Source organism: Balaenoptera musculus, chromosome 3 (genome assembly GCF_009873245.2).
Source record: "Balaenoptera musculus isolate JJ_BM4_2016_0621 chromosome 3, mBalMus1.pri.v3, whole genome shotgun sequence".
NCBI classification, from domain to species: domain Eukaryota; kingdom Metazoa; phylum Chordata; class Mammalia; order Artiodactyla; family Balaenopteridae; genus Balaenoptera; species Balaenoptera musculus.
Genome location: NC_045787.1, coordinates 129,105,965 through 129,131,186, shown reverse-complemented (window position 1 = coordinate 129,131,186; position 25,222 = coordinate 129,105,965). Strand labels below are relative to the sequence as shown.

Sequence of the window (25,222 nt, the reverse complement as noted above, 5' to 3'; positions counted from 1 at the left end):
CCGTACTGTAAGAGGCCTCCAATAGTGAGGTTCCTTTCTGAAACCCACACTTTCCCAAACTTGAACATCCTCTTCTCAATTTTTGCACTGTCCCTATGGCCCTGAGCATCACCTGTCAATTCCATACTTTGTGGAAGGTTGATAACTGTGGCACCACTTATCTTAACTTCATTTAAACCAAAAATATGTGTGAAAGCATAGGTTTAGTGGTTATTTTCTTCTAACACATATTTTGAAGGGTAATGCTGATCGTGTTACTCCCCTCTTTAAAAAAAGCATTTAATTTGTTTTTAGAATGAAGTCTCAGATTCCTAGCCTGGGCTTATGGGAGGAGGGGTCTGCAATCTGGTTCCCTGACACTACAGCATTATCAGGAGACTTGCTGGTCTTAATTTTTCTGCTCAAATGCACCTTTGCCTCACCATTCACACCCTCTGAACATGCTTTTCCATCTGCCTGGAACATTCTTCCCCGGAGCAATTTGTAGGAATCAGCTTAAAGGCCATTTCCTTGGGGAGGTGTTTCCCAAGCCCCAGGGTAGGCCTTTGAGATTCTTGTCACACTTGTACTTCCTTGGTCACTGTAATCTTTCCCAGCAGATTGTGGGCTCCAAGAGGGCAGGAATCACATTTCTCTTGTTTATCACTCTGGGCAGAGTTCTTAGTGGCCAGCCTGCAGGTACTATGTGTCTTACTTATTGATTAAATAAACGAGAGAAGAGAAAAAAACAAACAAACTATGCAATATACATAAAAGATCTCAGGAAGTATAAAAGGTCTACACATCTGTGATTTCAGAGTTTATCACTATTTTATACCCACGTATGCAATGTAAGCTTGTAATGATATTCCCAAGTTATTGACAAAAGGCTCTGCTCAGTGTGCTGCCAGAGAAAGTGGCACTGAAATTCATTTGAAAACTATTTCCATTAAAACAGTCAAATTGAAAAAAATCTTCTTACAATGGGAACATTAACTATCTAAGTGAAAAAACAAAACACTTAGCAAAATACCTATTGATGCCAGAAAAACAAAGCATTACCCTACTTTGAATTAATAAAAGCTGTATTTATGAATTTTTATATTACAAATGGGTACATTTCATTTTCCTACATCTTACTCAGTCCCCAGGAGGTTCACGGGTAATAAAACAAATGAATTTCTTCTCCATTAGCCTGTCATCGCCACTTTCAAATGGCTCCTTGCCCATACACTCCAATATTTTTCTCATAATAAGTGGTAAAGCCTTCAGCCTTCTCATTTATCTTAACCACATTCTTTGTGTTCCAGAAAAGATAAGTAGTATATTACCTTCCATCTACATCAGGGAAGGAGGTAAATTGAGGCAAAGATGCTAAATGATTTCTTTAAGTTTACACAGTTAACCAGTATTCACCCATCTATCTATATCAGTGATGCAACAAATATTTAGTGATTGTCAATTTAGAGGTGCCAAGCTCTGTTTAGTTGCTGATAATATAATAGGAAATAAAGTAATGTCCCTATTTTCATGTAGCTGATATTGTAGATTGGGGAAATAATACAATAAACAAGTAAATAAATAATAAATAACCAATATCTAATAGACTGATAGACTGAATTTGTGTTCCCCCAAATTCATATGCTGAAATCTAATTCCCAGTGTTACAGTATTAGGGGGTGGGGGTCTTTGGGAGGTGATTAGGTCATGGGGGTGGGCCCTCATGAATGAGATTAGTGCCCTTATAAAAGAGACCCCAGAGAGCTCTCTCACCCTTTTCCACCACATGAGGACACAGCAAAGACAGCCATCTGCAAGCCAGGATGCTGGTTCTCACCATACACCAAATCTGCTGGCACCTTGATCTTGGACTTCCCAGCCTCTTGAACTGTGAGAGAGAAATTTCTGTTTTTTAATCCACCCAGTTGATGGTATTCTGTTACAGTAGCCCCAGTGGACTAAGACAAATAGTGACAAGCACTATGGTAAAATTAACAGTTATTATTAGAGTTATTTAGCCCTGACTCTAACCCCAACCCTGGGGGCACCTGCTGTTGTATGGTCAGGGAGGCCTCTCTGAAAAGGTGACAACTTAGCTGAGATCTGAATGCCAAGAAGAAACCAGTGAAGGGAACATCTGGGGGAAGATATTCTAGGCAGAAGGAAGAACAAGACCAAAGGTTTTGAGGTGGGAGCAAGCTTGGTGTGTTTGAGGAACAGCATGGAGGTCAGGGTGGCTGGGAGGTAGAGTGAGGTGGGTGGTGGGTGATGAGCGTGGACACAGGAAGGAGCAGCTCATAGGGAGTCTTATAGGCTTATAGTATGGATTTTCTTCTAGAATTTTCTTCTAGTGACGGGAGACACTATAGAACATAAGCAGGAGATGACATGCTTTTGAAAGTTCACTCTGGTTGCACTGCGAAGAATGGATCACCTGGGGACAATAGCGGGGAACATCAAATAGTACAAGCAAGAGATGATGGTGTCTTGAAACAGGATGACATCAATGGAGGAAGAGAGTAGTGGATGGATTAGATATATGGTTTTTGAAGCGAAACAAGAGAACTTGCTGATCTATTGGACATTGAGAGTAAGGTAAATTGAGTCCAGGATGAAACTGATTTTTGTCTTGAGCAAATGACTAGCTGGTGGTGCCATTTCCTGAGAGAAGATGGTGGAGATAGAAACTGATGTATGTTTTTGTTATCAGGTCAGGGAATCAAAAATTCTGTTTCGGATATATTAATTTTGAGATGCCTTTTAGAGATGCCTGGCCAAGTGGTGATGGCAAGTAGGGAGGTGTTAGATCCACAGGTCTGGAAGAGAGCATTTAGAGCTGGAAATATCAATTTGGAGTCACCAGCGTGAAGATGGTATTTAAAACTATTTAAAAGTTTTAAATTTAAAAGTCAGTGATGTCTCCAAGGAAGAGAGTGCTGTTGGAAAAGGGGCAACCACACCTCCCGAGCCCTCACCCCCAAGTCCCACATTAACCAATGTGGTCATATACCACAGCACAACAGTTTCGTCCCCCCTCCCATCCCATTAAACAAACATTTACTGTCTCTTCTATACAAAAGGTGTTACCCTAAGGAATAAGGGGCTACAAATACAGGTGACTAGTACATGATGCCATCTCTCAAGTTGCTCATAAACTTGTAAGGAAAGAGTAACTATAATATAAAAGGTAGAATGTTAGTGTATTTCCAAGAGAGTGGAGGGGTCTTTAAAAGGTAAACTTGGGAAGATAGGCTGGGAGCAGATCATGTAGGGTCAAGAAACTGGATTTTTTTTTTTTTTTTTTTTTTAAGACAGCAGAGCACCATTGAAGATTTCTGAGTTCCATGGACAAGATTAACACCTTTCCTTCCCTGTCCAAGGCTTATTCATCCTCCTGGTCTGGCTCAAATCTCACCCCATCCACAAGGTATTGCCCACCCTCTGCTACCACTCACTTTTCATCTTTAACTCCTTAAGCTTTTATTATCTAGTGCTAATCCATTTAGCACTTGATGCCACACTGTCTCTTTCAGATGGTTTATTTGTAGGAACATCTTACTTTTTCAACAGGTCTATAAATTCCTTCTAAGCAGCATTCGATTATGTTTCTGTCTCTGGCTCAGGACAGAAACATAATAAGCCCTCAAGCAATGCCTGCTGTTGCTAGTGTCACTTCTTCAGGGGATTCTTCTCTGACCTCTGATGAGATCGGATTCCTTTGTTCCAAGCTCTCAGAGAATCATTTTCTAGCACACTTCTCAGTTTTTAATTATCTACCCTACATGTGACTTTTTGAATAGGATCTGTCTTCCCATAGGCTGTCAGTTCCCAAAGAGCAGGGACCACCTCTGATTTTGCTCAGGATAGTGTCCCTCGTTTATGTGCAACAAACATCTGTTGAAAAATTGAATAGGCATAGCCTTAGGTGTTCAAAGGGTCAAGGGACTTGAGCAGAGTAGACTCAGGCATGGTCCAACTGCCTGTAGTTTCTGAAAGAGCAATGAAATTCACATGGCAAAACTACTCCTCAGAGGGAGTTCCTCCTGATAAACTTCCCTTCTGCTTAGGGACAAACTCTTTCCCAGGGGGTGGCTCTTCTATGGTGAGGAGGCCCCCCTGAAGGCTGATTTATCATCACTTAGGACACTTGAGTCCTCCTTCTCACACGGCTAAGCCGGAGGCAAAGCAGAGTGCTTCCAACTGTCAGGGAGAAGCAGCACGCTGGCAGCAGCCACGATCATCCAGGCAGATGGAGCAACATATGTATATTTACATATATATTTCCTAATCAATAGGTTCCAGTGAAAACATGAAAACTCAAGGGCATGACTGGAATTTAAGGGGCTCTGAAGGCGTTCGATTCCTTAAAGAAAATTAGGACAATGGAGTTTTGTTTTGTTTTGTTTTTTTAGCTGCAGATGATTTCAGGACAAAATGAATAGTACTACTGAATGATCAAACTTCCCTCCCTGAATCGGTAAATCTCCTCTTCCAAATTAGGCACTGCTAGCATTTCTTCTAAGAAACACATTTCTGGGGACAGCCAAAAAGAGCTTTGAAATCTTTTAACCTTATTCCCGGCCCCTGCCTGCTTCTCTGACATTCTCCCCTCACAGCCACCCAGGCTTATTTCTTCTCTTTCTCCAATAGGCCAACCTTGTTGTCCCCTAGGAACTTTGTTATTGCTTGCTCATAGCAGGTGGCCAGTACATATCTGATAATGAATAAATAGGTTAAGATAAGCCAATTCTGCCCCAGCAGAATCCCATAACTTGTCTGTCTGCTGTTTGAGCCTCATGTATTGGAGACTATATAAGTGATGGCTTGAAGATTTAACCTAAGATTTAATGCTTCTGATTCTTGCTTTGTTCATGCATATGTGGACTGAAAAAAATGCACAACCTAAAAGTTGAGAATTATGTTTTATTCGGCGGACATACTGAGGACGTAAGCCTGGGAGGCAGCCTTTCAGAGAGTTCTGAGGGACTGTTCTGAAGAGGTAAGGGAGTAGCCAGGATATACGTGAATTTTTGCAACAAAAAACAGGTAGTCAGAACAGCAAAAGATTACTGTTAATTAAAGAAAAACCAGACATCTCAAGTTAATGAACTTAGTACTTCTCTATGTAATGGAAGATGTAAGAGCCTGGGCTCATCGGAACCGTTCCTTTGATGCGCACCTTAACTATCTAGGCCGGTATCCTGTTTTTCTCCATCCTGGATCCCCTCAGGGTGCACAGTCAGGGGGGCTGTAGTGGCTGATGGCTTGATGGCGGCAACGTCCTTTGTTTACTGATATGGTACGCAACATTCTTCATCCACTCGTGTGAGTATCTTCAAGGAACATGGTTTGCAACTATATCCACCACACAACCACATTTTGCTCCTGTAATTCAAGTGAAGTTGACCTTGTTGCACATCACCAGTTGCCTACAACTTCCACTCTTCACTTTCTTAATAATAAAACACTTGGGTGCAATGTGTCCAGTGAAAAAATACACAATTTCATCTTCCCAAGCTTTCTTACAGCTACTGCATGTAGTCATGTAACCTAGTTCTGGCAGCTGTATAGTGGAAGTCAGGTGAGGCTTCTGGAAAGCTATCGCCTTCTTGATAAAAAGGTACAGACTCAGCTGCTATGTCTTTTGCCCTTTGACTGTCTACCCGTCTCCCTGCCTGGAATGTAGACATGATGCTGAAGGGGAAGCAGCTGTCCTGTGTAGCAGGTGCCGTCAGTGCTCTGCCCATAATCCCTTGACACTCACCATTGCTATATTCATCACAGGCTTCCTACTGAAAGCTCCTGTGACTCTAGCAGAGGACTTCTGCTGGCTACAGGATCACGCTTAGCCTGTGTGTATGTATGTGGCAGTCAGAAGTGCCAGAGAGTTAGTGAACCTGGAAGCAGCCCTCCATGACACATGGAAGTTCGTGCATAAACATCTGTGCTCCTTGGCCTTCGGGTGGGACAACTTTGAGGCATGAGCTACAGACACTGAGGGCAGATAGAGTGCCCTGAGGTCCCCAGAGGGACTGAACCCCAGCTGCCCACAGCAATAACCCACTCCTTAATGCACCCTGTATTGGCTTTCTTTTCCATCTCACTTCCCTACTCTCCTACCCACCTGGGTTTCCAGGGCATGCAGCCAAATGCAGTTGTAACTGGGAGAGATCTGGAGGAAGTTTTAGTTGAGTCCAAATGCAACCAGTCATCAGCTGGACATGGCTGCTAACAAAGCTAACACCATGGCTACGTGATTACCAGCCCTTCACGCTATATTGCACGTTACAGCTTGCACAGTGTTTGCTTGCATGTCACTATATTTAATCCTCACATTTTGTGAGGTAGGTGTTATCAACTCCACTTTACTTAAGTCCAGAGAGGCTGAGTTCCAATGTTACATGGCTAGTTGGTGGAGTCAGGATTCCAAGTCCAGTGATCTTCTGCCACAGGGAGACAGGGGTTGGTGTTCATTCTAAGGAGCCTGTGGCAATTAAGTAATGAGTTGCACCTCTACTTGTTCTCTTTGCCTGTCTCCTGAGAGCCTGTGCTTTTCCATGCCTGCTTTCACACCCATGGGACTGCAGACATTTGCTTCTACCACTGCTATTCCTCCCAATGCCACACCTCATCACAAACTTTACAAACTAATCACAGATTCCCTAAAACATGTGCTAAATCTTCCTATCTCTAGGCTTTTCTCAAGCTCTCCCTTTCCTAGGAATACTTTACCTCAGAAGTGGGAAACTGCTGTATTTAGGCCTAGTGAGGATGGTCTGGTAACTACATTCTCATGGTAAACTGTGGGCAGGACACCCATCTCAGTATGGCTTATAGCACCAAAAACATACAGATGCTTAGTAAATATTTGTAAAATTCAAATGGGTAGCCATAGTAGAAACCAAATAGACTTCAAATTTACTCCTGTTTAAAATCACTAACATCAAATTCCATGACACATAAAAATGAATGTATCTTATAGAAGACTTCAGACAAATGAAATATACTCCATTGAACATTTAATACATTACATTCAAGTACAACTTTTTTTAAAAAAAGGACAAAATTATAATGTAAGTATTCATTAACATGGTAACCATTTAAACATCATCTGAACCATATTAAACAACTCATTTACTTTTATGAAATGTGTTGAGAACCTAGGAGTTTATGCATAAGGCTTAGCACTTTTAACATTGCTGGCCTAGGTGACAAAAGACTGTGTTCTCTTAATGGTGATTCAGGAAATCTGATATACTTGTGCTGCCGTAGCTGGTGTGCGGAGGCAAGGCTAGCACCCATGACTGGCCGGGCCCTGGAAAACGAGCATTCACGCTCCCACGCTGCTCTGTGACACAGAATACAAGGTCTGATTTAGGGTGTAACTACATGCAGGGCGTGGAGAGGACTGTGCCAAGGGGTTCACTGTGGCTGGAGGACAAAAGGGAAGCTGGGTATTTCGACTTTAAAATACGTGGTAAGTGAGGTGAAGGAGCCGGGAGCCTTTTCACAACCATTCCAGGTCAGCGACTCCCAAGATATTTATACCAAGGTAGTTGGTAGGAAATATAAACGCTCACTGGGCCAGACTCAAGAACTAAACTATCAGAACAGGTGCGACTTTGAGGACAGGCTTATCAAACTGCCTATAAACTAGTTGCGTTATCAGCTCCAAAGATGCCTGTCTGTCTGATTTCAGCTGGTAAGGAATCTCTAAAAATGTTCACATGTCTATTTTTGGTAAATTTATTTCACAAAGCCACCATTTCATTTCATAAGGACAGTAAGGTTCATTAAATCACAATACAAGACAAAATTTGTAAATAAGATGACAACTATTTCAAATATAGTTTGTTGAGTAAAGGCATTTTCACTAACCATAAAATCTAGCAAGACAGAAGGATAATTACACTACCACTATTGTCAAAAGACTGTTAGACTGGAGTTTAAGTTCAAAAGGTTAAGGATTTTACAAAAAGATAACATGAGTATTAATTATATACGAAGAGTATTTGATTAGCTACAGAAAATGTTAGTGAGTGTGGTTTTCTTCCTCTGAACAACTAGATTTAGAAAGTGATATCAGCTCCACTTAAATTTTGACCTACTTTAATTCCTTATCAGTGGCACCTTAACCTGGAATATTCAAAGTAATCCAGTTACTTTGGCCACCAAATTAAGTCACCATTACATTTCTAAAGTGATTTATCTAGGATACACTGGAGTAGCCTATACTTAATTGTTATATAGTATTGTGCAAACTTATTTTTTTCCCAATATTTCTTGTATTTTTCCAAAGCCCTGTTTCTCAGGACTTTGATCATTAAATATGTCTACATTAGGGTCCCAAACGCCCATGTCTGTTATGAGAACATGTGGGGTAAATCCATTCTCTTTAATGTGACAAGCTACATTCTAAAAATGACCCCAAACCTGCTATATTGGGACAGGTTGCAAGGTGCTATCTAAAGATCTGAGGGGCATTCAGGGGACAGACCTCAGACAAGGGATTTTAAAATTTTTTACATTTTCAAGAGAAACATTCTGGGAAGGGAAAAAGTGTTCTATAATCTAGGGCATGTTCAAGAGCCCTTGCTCTCATAGCCAAATGTATGAAAACAGTGTTCTTTAAAGAAATACAGGTCTATGAGCCAAGACAAGCTTTGGCTAAATGACGGGTAGCTTTTGTTTGGCTCTGGAGGTTTCCATGGAAACAGCCTGAGAGACAGAAAAGGCAGCATTATCATTATCTGTAATACCATCTGATAAAACTGCACATCGATTCATTCATGCTATCCAGAGCAGATGTATTACTTCTGATAAGCCTTCACAAAGGAGAAAGGAGTTCTATCTGGTCACACTTTGAATTTCCTGCCTTCCTCCATTTGAAACCTTGAATTAAAATCCTGATAAAAACCTCCGCCGAACATTTCCCTCAGGAACCTCTGTTCAAGTAATGCTTCAGTAATCAGAAGCCAAATGAAGAAACGTGAAGCACATGGAGTTCCACTGCCAAGTTCTTAAAATTATATGATGCCAAGCTTACTGTAGCTGAAGAAATTATTCTGAAGAGTATGTACAATTCCATTATATCAGATCTCAGCCAGGCAAGAAATACTGTCCTAAGTGTTTATTATACACAGTTGAATCAGGTGGCATCCCTCATAATTTTTCTCCCTCTTTACGTCTAGATCACCTGTATGTGTGTGTATATATATCCATCTGTATTAGTATCTATATATTTAATATAGTAACACACACCACACACCATTATCTAATCTTATTTCAGGTTAGTGCTTCTCGGAAAGGCCACAAAAGGAGCCCTAGCTCAAAATTCTACACCTGAAGTACACAAAAATAAAAACCTCAACAATAAAATATAAACAAGACGAACAAGATAAGGAGGCATGCAACCTTTAGCACCATATTTAAGACCACGGAAGGCAAGAGTGTTGACAGAGGTCTCAAGAGGAATTCAGCTGTGGGTCTTCTCCTGGAATGGGATCCCAAACACAGAACCATCTCATAGAGTCCAGTACTTTTAAAAAGGGAAAGCCTGAGAAATTCTATGAACAGAAACGTCAAAATCCATTAATTTACCAGACACAGATGATTTGACATTGTTTCCTATTCTAAAAACAATGAAGACATTATTCTTTAGGAACGAACTGTTCACTTTTGGAGAACAGTTGGGAAATCACTGCCTGCTCAACGAGCTAAATGATGCCTCAGTAAGTTAAAAAGACATGATATACCCCCACAAGTTCCAATTTACTCATGGAAAGTAGCTTACTAACGAGCAGTTAGCTCCCTGATATCTGTATAACAATACAGACATGGGCTACACTGGAGACATTCAACCTAGCATATACAACTGTATGCTCCACCAGCAAGACATCTGAAAAACACCCACACCTCTATGCCTAGCATTGGTGTGGGAATCCAAATCACAGAAAGAAGTTTCAGCTTGGTCCTTTCCATAAAAAGGGACTCAAAGTCTAGGGAAGGGTTTATTCAGAAATGGGATGAAGATTCTTTTGGTTTAAAGGTGGTAGGTAAGAAGTTAGAGGGCCAGAAATGACTTTAGGTATCATACAGTGCAAATCCCTCATCTTGTTAGTGGGAAAACTGAGGCCTAAAGACAAGTGTCAGCCCTAACAATGGAAGAACCATGACCAGAAGAGAAGCCATGTGATTCTGGGTGTGGTACTTTCCCCATTACGCTGATGTCTCGGGCCCCTTTAAATCTCAACATGTGTCATTTAATCAAGCTCACGGTAAATGACGGAGAAAGATCAGATAGGGAAAACACTGAATTTTTAGAAAGATTTTGGTAATAATTCATGTTCTGATGTGCTTAATATTAGCAAGGGGAAAGTCCTACTTATCTTTTGGTAAAAATGTTATTTCCTGCATGAAACAGGTTCCTTTTCTGAGAGCCGTTTTTGTGGGTACTGGGGTAGCTCACAGCTGGCAGCTTTCATATGCCCCATCTTTGTAGTTAGAGTTCAAGTCAGCAGATCCTGTATCATCAGGCTGGCTGAAATGACTGCTGTCTTGAGAATCTGTGTCAATACTTTTGGTCTCTGACTGAAGGTGGACAGAAACCTGAACTGCTATCTCCTGGCCTTGTTCACTCAGGGAACCATCATCCGAATCTCCTCCTGGTGAATTACTCCGGCCCACCTCTGGGTTAATGACAAAGATGCCATCTTGAGCATTCAAGGCAGGTCTCTCTTTAATTCTTTCTCCCACGTCATCAGGGTCATCCACTCGCACAGCCTCAAACATCTCCTCTACAAAGGCCCGACAGTTTAGAATGAGGGGTGGCAGAGGGACGCTTCTTGCCAGTTCTTCAATATAACGAGCAAACTCCATGGTTTTAAACTGTGTGACTTTGGCGAGCTCCAGAGTCTTGGCTGAGGTGATGATGGGGATGCGCTTTGCGATCTCAAAGGCCTTCTGAAGTTTCTCTGCCCCTTCAGTTCGGAAGAATTCATTGATGGCTTTCTCAGTTTTACGAAGATGGCTGCTCATCATGCACAGCCGTGTGACATTCAAGATGAGAGTGATTGTAAAGGCAATCAGGCAAACAACCATGTAGTAGACACTCATGTCTCCCGAGGTGAAGATAACACGCAAGGTGACCGAGTAGGAGGCACGGATCGGAGAGGTGATAAAACATGTATAGAGCCCACGGTCAGCAAAGGCTACGTTGGTGATATTCAGGAAGTTATCAGAAACCAACCATTTTCCACCTGATAACCCAACAGAAATAAAAAATTACAGCATAAAGAATACTATTACTAAATATGCCAACTGCCTTATCAATATTCCACCTCTTCATGAGAGTACTTTAAATCAACTCTTCTATTAGGTTCTGCTATTTCCTTTAAAGATGTAAGAAAGAGCAGACTTTTTATGTTCAGAGTCAGAATTTAAACAGCCTGGAACTTAAAAAAGGGAATCAAGATCTTCCTGACACTAATGATTATCATAACTACCTTTTCACCGCTAGATGTAAGAAGCCTTTCAGGGAGACAGGTGTGTCGACATAATGCTAAATGACTAAACTTAAAAAGAAATATGTATGTGTGTGTGTGTGTGTGTCTGTATCACAGTCTCTACCGAGACTTTCTCATAAACTAGAAGGATGTGCCTTGGAAATATAAAACAATGGTTATTTATATAACGGGTTATGAGTAATTTTTACTTCCTTTTAAACTGTTTACTTTCAATAATGAACTTATTTATTTAAGACAAAAACTATTTTTAAAAAACCCTACCAATTTAATGCATTTGTTCAATTACTAACTGGCTAATCTGGCATGCCTTGCACATGTTAATTTGTCTTGTTAGAAAAGGTTGGTTGATGATAATATCTTGTTTTTCTGGCAAGAGTAAATGAAGCACAAGCCAAAAGATATGTTTCACAAGCGAGGCTAAATGACCAGCTTGGGAGAGAGAAAAAAGTTGCCCTTAAGATGCCTAGGCTTGTTTTAAACCTAAAACATGCTGCCTCTCTTCCATACATGAAGGTATCTTCATTCAGGGAACGCGTATACAAAAGCACATGAGTATGAAAAACAAAGCACACTGACCACCCACCGTGATTCAACATCCTTTAATAACCTGGAAAAAAAAAACAACTTGGCTCTGCCTGCACAATTCTCACCTTTGTGGTAAGTTCTCAGTGTACTCTGTGCTTTAACTATGAAAGCCATTCAAAGATGGGATAGATGGGCTAATGTGCGGTGTAGGTATGAGTCCCAATGCCTAGAGGTGGTGTCCCAGAGGAGGCTGGGTGACTGCTTGTTAAGCACCATTTCAATGTCTAATCTTCCAGATCTCTTTCATCCCTGAGATTCTATGGTTCGGGATTATTTGGGTGGCACATCAATTAGTAAGTACTGTGGATTGTGCCCATTCTTAACATCATCAAAATTTATCTAAATTCTATAGTTATATTTTTACTATAGTAAAAAGAGGAAAACATGTAGTTATGAATATAGTCATTATTTTATATGCTTCTGTTCTATAAACTTGGAGCTATGAAAAGGATACCCTGTGAATCCACGGTATGATGAACTACATAGACTCCATTCATCAACCACTATAACCACAATCTAAACTCTCTAGCTCACTTGCTGATAATAGCTCAAGATTTATGAACCTTATACTAGACTATGCTCTTTAAACTTCTCACTTGAGATTCATAAAATTTAATATAATTGTCCAGAGCTGCTGCTGAAAGCATCAATGACAGATGTTAGTGGTTTTCAAAGTAAGGGCAAAATAGGAAAATAAAACTGCCATTCCACTTGGCTGGTCTCATCCTAACCTAAGCTTTGTCTATACAGTCAGTCTGTAATAATCACATTGATTAATTCACATCTTAGATGGGTTTGTTAGGACCCTAGAGCCAAAGGAGATAAGAGTCTAGTTCAGTGGATCCAAACAGGGAACCCCAAATCACGTTCAAAATACATGTTCTGGGCACCACTCTAGAGATTCTGATTTAATAGGTCTATATTCTTAAGAAGCTCTGTTCTTTCTAACATCCAAACTCTTCAATCCCTTGGTGGCCAGTTACTCAGTTTGTAGAAGGTTAAAATGTTTAGCGTATACTTTAGAAGGAAGCACCATCTGTCTCCTTTTCTGTTTTCCACTCTAATATGAATAGCCAAATATTCTTATATTCCAAGAGATTAGACTATCTTTCTAGCAAAAAATATAAACGGGCCTTTTCCAAAAAGTGTAGCTTGTGAGGATCCCAGAATTTAATCTTTATGCCATTGATATTTCATGGAGATTTCTTCCTAAGGTGTTTTAACACAAGTAGTCTTCAAAAAAAAATCTTTCTAACAGAACACTAATTAAAGGAAATAGTGTTCTGATTAAGATGTGTTTACGGGTTCATAAACAGCAAAATCAAATAAAAACCTGTCAAAAAGTAGACCTTGGTCACATTATTATGATGTTTGTGTGATCTTTTAAGACTGACAGACAAAAAAAATACAAGGGAAACTCTCCTGTTTTCAAGTAAATTAAGGTATAGAATAGAAAGGGCTTATAGAGTTCCTCCTCGGTGCCCTTCTGATTCTGAGGGACAAAGTTTTATGCACAGATCTTTATAACTATTTTTAAAAAACATCCTGGATTTCCTCCAACATTTTTAGTAACTCATTTCTGAGCAAAAAATTTTTACTTATGACTCTAAGTCTAACCCAAATCCTTCTTGCTGTATTCACACAGGGCCAGCACACTGTACTACTCACATTACAGTCTAGGTGAATGGTGCCCCTGGAGTTGTGCAGTGCGTAGCCTGCACAGCTGTATGCAGCAACCCTGATGGAGTCTACCTTGAATGAAGAAGGAAACCAGCTCACCAAGAGGAGAGAAAATAGCTCACCATCATTATGTGAACATCTTTTAAATTTATAACTATTCTCTATTTATTTTCTTCTGGTTAAGTAATTACCATTATTTTGCTTTTTCTGATAGGTATAATACTCCAGGCCTTCCAAAGTTTGAACTATTTACTGTAGTACCTTATCTTAGAGATTTCTTGTTGAATATGCCTTAAAACCAAGAAGAAAGAAGTAATAGGAAATGAGTAACCTTGATTAATTATACTCTGGCATAGTTACCTCTGTCTCTGTTATCCAGCTGCTGTCCTTTTGAGTTGTACCAATAGACACCTTCATAGTGGTCGACTGTGAGAAGACACTCGATTGAAACACTAGTTCCCTCTCTGGCTATGATGACATCATCACCTGAGTGGGAATCTGCTGAGAGTTCAAAACTTGGGAGAAATGATGCATTGGAAGAACTATGATTTGCTCCCAGTGGGGTCATTTGGTTGAAGCCTACATCTTCCAAAGCAAAAGCAGCTGGCACAGTAACACTCACCACTAAAGTGAATAGACAACAATGTGGCTTCATGGGAAAATGGGAGAAAATCTTGATTAGAGTTGAAGAATTGAAAAGCTTCTATATTATAACAAGAGCACGGTGGGTCATTGATTGCTTGGTATTGGAGTTTTCAAAAAAAATGGTAGATCCAGGTATATTTTGAAGTCTTCAAGATTAAAAGAGATGAGTGGAGACCAACCTAAAAGAAAGCCAGATATAAAGTTTAACCAAGAAAGACTCATAATGGGGTGAAACTCTATGTCCTAAAAATAAATAGATGTGATACTGATTAGAATAACTGGCATCAACATTAGGGAGTGAAATAGAGAGAACATCATCTAAAAATCCCAACAGAATCGGTAGAAAGAGCACTGAATTGGGAAACGAAAAGACCTAGATTCTGGTACTAGCTTTGCTACTAACTAGCTGTAGGTCCTTGGCAAATAGCTGGGCTTGTTCTCTCATGTGTCAAATGAGGGACTGGATGAGACAATCTCTAAGGGCTCTTCTAGTTATGAACTGCTGTGATTCTATTTCACTCTGACAAACTCCATGCAACAGGGAGCCAATGAAGGTTAAAATATTTAGCTTAATGATCTTTTATTCCAACCTACCCCATTACCATCTGCTGTTATACCAATAATTTAAATCAACTGGTACATTATAATCATAACTATGGAGCTCAAAATTTGAGTAATTCAAGTACACAGACATATAAGATATAAATAATACAGGGCTCCTTGAAGTAGTTTTTTTGTTTTAACATTAGAAAGAAAACTGCACTACTGCATGTACATAAATAGTTACTGACTTCTGAGGCTATAGAACCTCCCTCTTGGTCAAGAATGTTAGACAAAAGAATTTTCCTTTAATAATTTCTTCAATATCAAGAAACAAAATTCAGTATATTTAAGTTGGTAAAACACCAGATTTCTAGCTCAAAGTCTATAAAATTAGCTAAGGGAGGAACTGACACCTTAAATGTCTGGTTGGTAGAAATACAGATGTAAACTACAGGGAAGATTGTCAGACCCATTTAAAAGAAGAGTAAAATATCATAAATAAAAGCAAAATGATATCCCAGTCTAAGAATCTATGTGATTATGATGAACTTCCTGGTAATTTGATTCCTCTTTTAAAATCAGACTCTTTTTTTACAAATTTATTTTATTTATTTATTTTTGGCTGCGTTGGGTCTTCGTTGCTGCACGCGGGCTTTCTCTAGTTGCAGCGAGCGGGGGCTACTCTTCGTTGCGGTGCACGGGCTTCAGTAGCTGTGTCACGTGGGCTCAGTAGTTGTGTCTCGTGGGCTCCAGAGCGCAGGCTCAGTAGTTGTGGTGCACGGGCTTAGTTGCTCTGCAGCATGTGGGATCTTCCCGGACGAGGGCTCGAACCCGTGTCCCCTGCGTTGGCAGGTGGATTCTTAACCACTGTGCCACCAGGGAAGCCCCTAAAATCAGTGACTCTTAAAGAAATATTTCAAATTCTATTTCTATAAAATATGGGATGAAACACCTAGCTTTATTTCTTATAAGGGCCCAAAATAATTAGTTTTGGAAATGACATTTACTCCCCTGTATACTCACGTGAAAGCTGCTTGATCATACAACATAAAAAGCAATTGATCATTGTTGCCGTTAAACTACCCAAAGTCTAAATTACATTAAGTTGTAAATATCATTTAATCTTCATTAGACCTTGAAAGGATGGTTGGATGATGACAATAATTTTCTCTTTCAAATTTAAGGATGGACTATTTAGAGTAAAACAAAGAACGTCAGAGTTTGCTATACATAATAGATGAACACATGTGCTTGTTTCCATTTCTTTCCAAAACCCCACTAAAATGACACTAAAGGAAACAAAGCACTTAGGCATTGGAGGGGATTATAGAAGTGATCTGATCTAACCTCTTCACTGTGACTTGCCCTTTAAGAGTATACTATACGTTAGCAGGAGAATCCTGGTCTCTGTTAGGAGGGAGTGGAGGGTGGAAACAATGGAAATAACATTTATTAAATGACTGAAGTAAGCCAGGCACTGTGCTAGGGCTTGATATATGTAAGCTCCCAACTTTTTCACTACAATTGGCAGATGTGATTTTTGTCCTTTATTCTAGACTCGTGGCTCTCAACAGTGACAGGAAATGAGTGTGCTGAAAAAGTGCTCCAAGTTTTCCCCAGGACTTCCATAAGGAGTATCTGTGGCTTCATCCAAGTTGGCATTTCCCAAATTTCATTCATCTCTTCTACTGTTATGATTTTTTTTTTTGCTATATCCATGAACCAAATTATTATTTATGCTTTTCTTTAAAAAACTCATTTTTCTTTCATACATTTATGTTAAAAGGAAAGTCTGTATCACATCTGTAGATAAAAGTAACTATACACATAAGCACAATGCCAACAAAGTCATATTATTAACTTCTAGAGATACTGCCATCTGTTGAAGGCTCTGAGCTGGAGGTCTGCTCTCTGTGGAGAAAACAAAAACAAAGCAAAACAGCTCTTTCCCGGCTGGAACCATGGAGAGTGCAGAAGAGAAGAAAAAGAAGGTTCCTGCTGTGCCAGAAACCCTTAAGAAAAAGTGAAAGAATTTCGCAGAGCTTAAGATCAAGTGCCTGAGGAAGAAATTTGCCCAAAAGATGCTTCGAAAGGCAAGGAGGAAGCTTATCTATGAAAAAGCTAAGCACTATCACAGGGAATACCGGCAGATGTACAGAACTGAAATTCAAATGGCTGGGATGGCAAGAAAAGCTGGCAACTTCCACATACCCGCAGAACCCAAATTGGCATTTGTCATCAGGATCAGAGGTATCAATGGTGTGAGCCCAAAGGTTCGAAAGGTGTTGCAGCTTCTTCGCCTCCGTCAGATTTTCAATGGCACCTTTGCCATTGAAAGCACGACAAGGCTTCAATTAACATGCTGAGAATTGTGGAACCGTACATTGCATGGGGGTACCCAGACCTGAAGTCAGTAAATGAACTGATCTACAAGCGTGTTTATGGCAAAATCAACAAGAAGCGAATTGCCCTGACGGATAACGTGTTGATTGCTCGATCTCTTGGCGAATATGGTATTATCTGCATGGAGGGTCTGATTCATGAGATCTATACTGTTGGAAAACGTTTCAAAGAAGCAAACAACTTCCTGTGGCCCTTCAAATTGTCTTCTCCACGAGGTGGAATGAAGAAAAAGACCACCCATTTTGTAGAAGGTGGAGATGCTGGCAACAGGGAAGACCAGATCAACAGGCTTATTTGAAGGATGAACTAAGGTATCTACCATGATTATTTTTGTAATCTGGTCAGTTAATAAACAGTGACTGCTTTCAAACTGAAAAAAACAAAACAAAACAAACCTCCCAGAACTCCACTTTATTCTAATACCACCTCATTTCTTATTCTGCCATTCCTTTCCTCCCCACCGCTTCCTACTACAGAGTTTAGAACCTACTATTTTAGACCAGAGGTATACATTTTCATCTATTCAACAGTGTCTACTGAGCACCTACTTTGTGCCAACCTACTCTACCACAGACACTGTCTCTGCCTTCATGGAGCTCAGTCGGGTAGAGGACATAGACACTAAGTACATACAAAATACACTAAATGCTACCCAAGGGAAAGTACAGGATGCTACAGGAGCACCCAACATGGAGAGCTAACCATGTTGCAGAAAGCCTCCCTGAGAAAGTAAGGTGTGCAATAGGACCTGAGGATAAATGGGAATCGAGAATGCAAGAGAGCCATCTAGGTAAAGGGACAGGGGGCAGGGGAAAAGCAGAGGGGTCACTGGTTAGGTGTTCAGTAAAAAGAGCTACAAGTTGTGGCCAGAGAGTAACGGGTCTGATTCCTGATTCTGGAGGGGAGCAGTTTCGACCAACAGCAAAACTGGAGGTAGACTTTGGAAACTGGAGTGGCAGGTTGAAGTGCGTGAAAGAGATAACTGTCCAAGGTGAAGCAGTCAAAGAACTGAGAGGCTCAAAAAGTGGGGCAGATCACGTATGGGGGTGCTGATGTCCCCCTAGGATCAAGGCAGCTAAGGTAGAAGACACTGGAAATAGAAGGAATGGACTCACTCTCCCTGCTCTGAGATGCAGGAGCTTCATGGGAATGAACAGCCTCCACGTGACAGGGCTGTGGGGCAACAGTGTCCTGGCAGTGTTACTGCTGTATGGAATCCCTTCTTCATGCAGCTTCCCTGAGCCTCCTCTCAAGGCCTGGCTCTTCCTCCCACGTGGATCCAGAGTATACCTGGATGCAGGATGGCTATTCCCTGACCCCTGTAGCCCTCACCATTACACTACTCACCTGGCTCTGGTATATGCTGCTCTGTACTGCCAGGCAGTCTACACCATCTCACCTATGAGCCCTTTAAGCACAGGGACTGTATTTTTTTAATGCTATGTTTCGTAACTAGCACATGTTCAATAAATACTCACTGATAGAGAATAGTTTGAATATAATCAAGTATGTTATGGATCTTTGTAAATTGAAGAATGTTATACGACAGGGATCATAATTATTCAGGCCCACATGCATTTACTAGCACTTGTTATATTCTCTGAGACAAAAAGAGCCAATGTTGTAATCTCGAAAGATCCTAAAGGCATAATGCCTAAATGCAGTCCTTGAACCAACCACTAACCCTCAAAGTCTTCATTTACCATCTTGTCCTAGGAGATAATGGTGGGAATAAAAGATTACCAAGTCCAGAGTTTCCAAACCAGGCTGAATATCACAATCACCTAGAGAACTTGTTAAAAATATAGATTACTGGGTTCCACCCCAGACCTACTGACCTTGTGAATAAGAACCTCTGGGTTTGGACCTTGGAATTCATGGTTTTTAATCAGCTCCCCGGGTGATTCTGAGGCAGAGGGTCCATGGACTAGCAAGCACTAATATACTTCCTCATTTCCTCTACAACAGCCCTGCTCCAGACTGTCTGAACACTTCCAATACGAGAGAACTATTACTCAGATTACATTCTGGATTGTTTACCCTGGAACATCATACTTGCAGGCCTCTGATAAAGGCAGGGTAGCGGAGAAGTTCAGAGTACAGACTCTGGAACCAGGTTTCCTGGGCTTGAATCCTGGCTCTGACTCTAACCAGCCTTACGATTTCTGTTAATGATTTAATCTCTCTGTGCCTCAGTCCCCTCAACTTTAAAACAGGGAAAATAATAGCATCTATTTTCACAGGACTATTGCAAGGTCTGAATGAGACAGTATATAAAAAACACAGAGTCTGGTAATAGTAATCACTGAATAAGCTCTAGATATTATTATTGTTGATGGTCCTTTCAGGTGCTAAAATCTACACCTTACAGCAAAGCCATTATTTAAGATAAATAAAACACTTTTACTTGGAATACCATGCAACCATTTAAAAAACATGGAGCGGGGAGGGGAACCACCACTAGGTAATTTCAGTCTTTAAATTTCACACTCCTCTTTTTCTCATTGCAAATAAATATTTTACAATGATATGGATCAAACAGGAATTGTAAACTGACCTTGGAGCCCAACCATTATATTACATTGTTTTTAATGTGTCCTGAGCTTGTGGTAGAGAGTTTTGGTTGTGATCTACCTAGCCCGTGTTTCCCTTTTTGGAGCCCTGCCTTCTTGGGCCCAGGAGGAAGTCAACCCACTGGCTAAGAAGAATCTTGTTATTGGAATTTGGATTGAGACACCGTGGGTTAGGGCCATCTGAGGAAGAGAAGCCTTATAGGGAGTTGAGGCAATCAGGTTAGAGAAAGGACAACAGGGGTGGAGAAGGGAAAGAGAGAGGAGACAGGAGATGGGGGCTGCTAGTGGTGGGAAGAGCTGCAGAGGGGAAGAGAAAGAGGGACTCACACGTGCTGCTCCGGCTCCTGACAGAAGTCTACTTCCTGGCTTCAATATGACTTTTTTTTTTTTTTTTAAGAAATAAACATCTTGGAGATATGGGGATATATGTATATGTATAGTTGAGTCATTTTGTTATACAGCAGAAACTAACACACTACTGTAAAGCAATTATATTCCAATAAAGATGTTAAAAAAAGAAATAAACATCTTTATCTACTTTTATTCAAAATTAAAACCACAAAAATGAAGACTGACTGTGCAAACAATGAAGAAAATGGAGAAACGGTCAAGTGGGAGAAAAAAGATTGAGTTCAGCAAAACCTGGAAGGCAGGGGCAGAAACAGCTAACTATATACAAGAGAAGTACTGAAGAGAAGTGTAATTGTGCTGTGAACACAAAAGAGAAAGGAGGACTTCATGAATTTTAGAAATGCAACTCACTTAAAAGTTTGGGGCTTTGCATAATATCATGCCTGCTATTCTCAATGGAGCAGCTGACATTTGGAGGGCAAGAAGAAAGAGTTCAAAAAGGAAAACCAAAGTGCCACCTTCCTGTAAACAGTTAAAAAGGGCTATGCTATGCTTGTGGATGAAGTTACTTGGTAGAATGTTTTATTACCTTTCTTCAGCATGAATAGGATAACTGAAAAGTGTGATATTTAAGTTTAATCTAACTCCTTTTTCATCTTCTAGGTACAGTAAAATGTTAGCTTTTCTAGGATCATGAATAATCAGAAATGTAGATGATTTTACCCTCCAGAATCATTCTGGATATTGGCTATATCATTAAAAAAGAAAAAGAAAGAAAAGAAAAGTGCCTAAGCTATCATCTCTAACAGATTGCCTTGCTGCTGTTCCTGCCAAATTCTGAGAGAAGAAATATTTCCATTCTCTTCCAATTCTCAACAGAAGTAAATAAGGAAGTAATGTGGCTGACTTCCATTCTTGTGGCTCAATATTAAGTTGGCTGAGGAAACAGCTGTTTGCAGAAATAGTTCTGGGATAATTCAAAGGAAGGAAAAACACTGATGCCCAGATGGTACTGGTTTTTGCTCCAAGTATACTGGGATGTTAACGGTTCATTCTCCATAGTTAACTGCATTCAAGGCTGTATTTACAGCTCATCCACTCTCCTCAGCCTGCACTGTTACACTTGAAAAATGGAGAAGCTCCCTACATGAGGCACACAAATGATCAGAGTGGCATTCTGAATTGGCAGAGGGGAGAAAAAGGAAATGAAGAGCAGACTGTTAGCACTCCTCTATCCTTTCAGAGAACAAATGTAAAGCTGTTGTTCTTACACTTGACCACTGCTACAGATAACATAAAAAGGTTAGTAATACGCAAGCAGAAATCATCATTTTGAGGGCCATTTTCCAAAGAGCTTCTGAATAGCCCTTATGCTCCCAACAGTATCTTAGAGCCATCACACACCTCATCACTGGCCTTTGGGCACTTGGCTCAAACGTCAGCGTATTTTCTGGCACACTGAGGAACACCTTCTGTATTTGCTGAAGCTGTGCTTCAAACCATGATTATTTATTATGCCCTTGACTTTGATTATTTTTGCCATAAGCATTTGCTTATGAAGCTACACAAAGACATTGATATGACAAGCTTAGGCTTATGATCTCCTTGCCCATTTTTTTTCTCTATAGTCTGAACCTCCCCCTGCCCCCCACCCTCCCAGTATCTCAAACTCAGTATAACTAAAAAAGAACTCCTCACTCTCACCTTCAGGTCTACCTGTCCAGTATATACATAGTTTGAATGATAGCCACACAATACAATTCTTCCAGTTTTGCAAGATCAAAGTTAGTGTCATCATGGCTATGTGGTCAGCAGCATGGACTCTGGTGTTAGAGTGCCTGATGCGGAACTTCCCTGGTGGTGCAGTGGTTAAGAATCCGCCTGCCAATGCAGGGGACACCGGTTCGATCCCTGGTCCGGGAGGATCTCACGTGCCTCGGAGCAACTAAGCCCGTGCGCCACAACTACTGAGCCTGCGCTCTAGAGCCTGCGAGCCACAACTACTAGGCACCCGCGCGCCTAGAGCCCGTGCTCCACAACAAGAGAAGCCACTACAATAAGTCCGCGCACCGCAACGAAGAGTAGCCCCGCTCACTGCAACTAGAGAAAGCCCGCGCGCAGCGACGAAGACCCAACACAGCCAAAAATAAATAAATAAAATAAATGTATAAAAAAAAATAAAGATGCAGATTTCCTGGGCATCTGCATCTTTGCTGTGCATGTAGTTTTAATGACTTACAAATCAAGCCCATGTATCTTTTGATTTTCATAACCTTACTGTAATTCAGCGATTCTCAAAGTGTGGTGCAGGGGCCTCTGGGGGTCCCTGAGACTTTTTCAAAATGGTTTTCGTATTAATACTAGAAAATTATTTGCTCTTTTCACTCTCATTCTCACACAATATGGTGCAGTTTTCCAGAGGCTACATAATGAATGCTATCACAAGAGAGTGAATGCAGAAGAGATATGAGAATCTAGTTGTCTTCTATTAAGCCAGATATTAAAAGCAAGCTTGTAACAATGTAAAACAATGCCATTCTTTTCAATAATTTTTTTTTGGAAAATATTCTTCATACAAATGCTATTTATGTTAACATGTAATGAACATATCATTTTAAATAAATTAACAGCTTTTTGAAAAGCTGTTTTGACATATAAAATGGCATATTGAGGAACTCTGGGTGAGGGAGGGTGTCAGGGAGTGCTGGGTGAGGGTGGGTATGAGGGAACTTTGGGCGAGGGAAGGGGTGAGGGGGAAAAATGGCATATTGATAGATACAAGCACACAAACAAAAACTCTTTGACGTTCTCAATAAGTTTTAAAAGTGTCAAGGGATCGTAAGACCAAAAAGTTTGAACACTTTTTATTATAATTATTATCAGCAGTATTTTAAGGATAAGACAGTTAAGCGGCTTACCAAGGTTCTATTCTTAAACCCCCAATTCTATGCATTTCCATTACAACAGAAAATCAGAGGAAAACACCTATTTTATACTTAAAGTGTTCTAGTTTTTTTGGGGAATAGGCATTTTTAACATGCTCCCAGGTGATACTGATGCCCTTAAATTTAGAGAAGCACCATCAAAGCAAAAGGAACCATCTGAAGAGTTTTAGGAAGTGACAATTATTATGTAGAGACATTAAAATGGTCATTCTGAAAGCATTAAATGGAGTTGGAAGACGTGGGTTCTTAAAAGGCCAGGTGCCTTCACCTCTCTGGGACTTAGTTTTTCACATCTCTACAGGGAGGGTGTCTCTAATGCTTTTCTGGCTGTCAGTTTGGGTTTCATGCATTCCACTGTCCAAGGGCAACTGAAGAGGTGCATCTTTCTGATGAAGGGTCAGGAGTAACCTAAAGTCATAAATCACAGCATGTCACTCTTGGGCACAGAAACCTTCAGTGCTTTTCCATTGCTTTCCAAATAAAAGTCAAAATCCTTGTCCTGGGTCATAGCCCCTACAAGGGTTGGCCAGTTTAAGTCTCTGCTCTCATCTTCCTCTTTTTGCTCCACGCACAGTAGCCTTTTTCTTCTTCCTTGACCTGGCTCGGTTTGTTCCCACAATAAGGCGTTTGCACTTGCTATTCCTTCTGCTTCTAATACTCTTCACCAGATCTTCAAAAGGTTTACTCCCTCGCTTCGTTCCGTCACTTTATTCTGCTTAATTTTCTTTAAAGCACTCACTACAGTCTTAGATAATCGTGTTTGTTTGTTGTTTATAGTCGGTCTCCTCCGCTAGGCTGTCAACTACTTGTGAGCAAAGCCACAGTCGCTCGTAAACCAGTGTGTCCCAGACGCCCAGAGGAGTGCCTGGCAGGTATGTGGAGCTCCGTAAATATACGATGACCGAACTCCTGCAGCCCAGGCCAGGCTTGCAAAAGGGCAGCGGATACCCCACCGTCCTTCACCTCATACCCCAACCCACCGGCTCAAATCCACGCCTCGGCACCGCTAGTAACCCACCCCCGCCCCACCCCAGCCCTCGACAACGACCGCGAACTAACCCTCACTCACCAGACCCTCGCCGAGCTTCTTCCGGCTGGAGCGGCTGCTTGGCCCGGAAGTTCTCTCGGGTAGGCAAGGCCTTCTCCGTCCTGAAGGAGGACTTCCGGGGCAGTAGGGAGCGGCTTCTCTGCGGCTGAGGAGGGGGTGAGGATGGCGGCGGGCTGAGTACGGGGCTTCTTGGGAGGAGGCGGGCCGGGTGCGGGGTCTCGGGGTCGCCGCGGAAGGGGAGGAAGCGGCCTGGGGCTGGGCGGCGGGCGCCTCGCGGTGGACGCTGAGGCTGCGGAAGCGCTCTGGTCATTGAAGCGCTCCGCTTGGGTGAGGAATTCTCGTCGTTGTCAGCGTCGGAGAACTTAGGAGCACAGGCTTACACCAGAACTCCGGTTTGGCACCTGTTATTGTAATTAGGAAGAAGGGAGAGCGGATTTTGTACATCTCGAGACAAATCGTTATATTAGTAAAAATAGTAATGCTTCCTCCAGACAACCACCAGGTACTAACAGCAGCTTTTACCCGTGAGGGGTTACGGGCCAGGCTCTGGTCCGAACCCCTCACATCCACCGGGTCTTTTCGTCTCTCTAGGAATCCTGGCAAGTAGGTAGTACTCTCCCCCTTTTACAGATGAAGAAACGGAGACTCAGATAGGTGAACTAACTTCCCACAGTCACTCAAGTACAGAGTTGGAAGAGTGTCAGCCTAACTACATATTATATATAGTATATAATGTGTATGTTACATGCATATTACCGTGTGTTGTAGCTTGGAGAGAGCATAAGGAGAGCAAAAAGATATTCCATCAATGTTTCAGCTACGCGAAACATTGATGGAACTTTGTGCAAGAACTGTGTAGCCTTTCCTATTAGGCCCCTGGAGTAAGTAGGGCAGAAATTGTGTCTTAAATTAGTTCTCAGCCTCCAGAGCTTGGCATGCAACAGG

The 25,222-nt window shown here is 41.2% G+C and overlaps 2 protein-coding genes and 1 pseudogene across 5 annotated transcripts in view; 2 read left to right on the top strand and 1 right to left on the bottom strand.

Moving 5' to 3' along the window:
* Positions 1-7,744: 7,744 nt before the first annotated feature.
* Positions 7,745-24,349, bottom strand: MFAP3 (microfibril associated protein 3). Its single transcript, XM_036846731.1, has 3 exons — positions 24,299-24,349; positions 14,130-14,593; positions 7,745-11,237 (listed from the first exon to the last, which is right to left on the bottom strand). Exons 2-3 carry the CDS (start codon positions 14,422-14,424, stop codon positions 10,444-10,446), a joined length of 1,089 nt encoding a protein of 362 aa, XP_036702626.1. The 5' UTR covers positions 14,425-14,593; positions 24,299-24,349; the 3' UTR covers positions 7,745-10,443.
* Positions 16,905-17,670, top strand: LOC118892283 (annotated as a pseudogene).
* A 12-nt stretch (positions 24,350-24,361) lies between the features above and the next one.
* The window catches only part of FAM114A2 (family with sequence similarity 114 member A2), a 38,487-nt gene continuing 37,626 nt past the window's right edge, over positions 24,362-25,222 (top strand). Inside the window, exon 1 of one of the 4 annotated variants that reach the window (XM_036846727.1) lies at positions 24,362-24,433. The gene's annotated coding sequence lies outside the window, so the exon portion shown is untranslated. Of the gene's footprint in view, positions 24,455-24,636; positions 24,780-25,222 lie in introns of those variants that run through there. The other 3 variants (XM_036846730.1, XM_036846728.1, XM_036846729.1) reach the window with 3 other exon arrangements.

Excerpts from the sequence above, each read along its gene's own strand:
- MFAP3 (XM_036846731.1), bottom strand. The coding sequence starts at position 14,424 with ATGAAGCCACATTGTTGTCTATTCACTTTAGTGGTGAGTGTTACTGTG. Across the intron at positions 11,238-14,129 it reads GCTGGATAACAGAGACAGAG|GTGGAAAATGGTTGGTTTCT; the intron begins GTAACTATGCCA and ends TTGGGTTATCAG.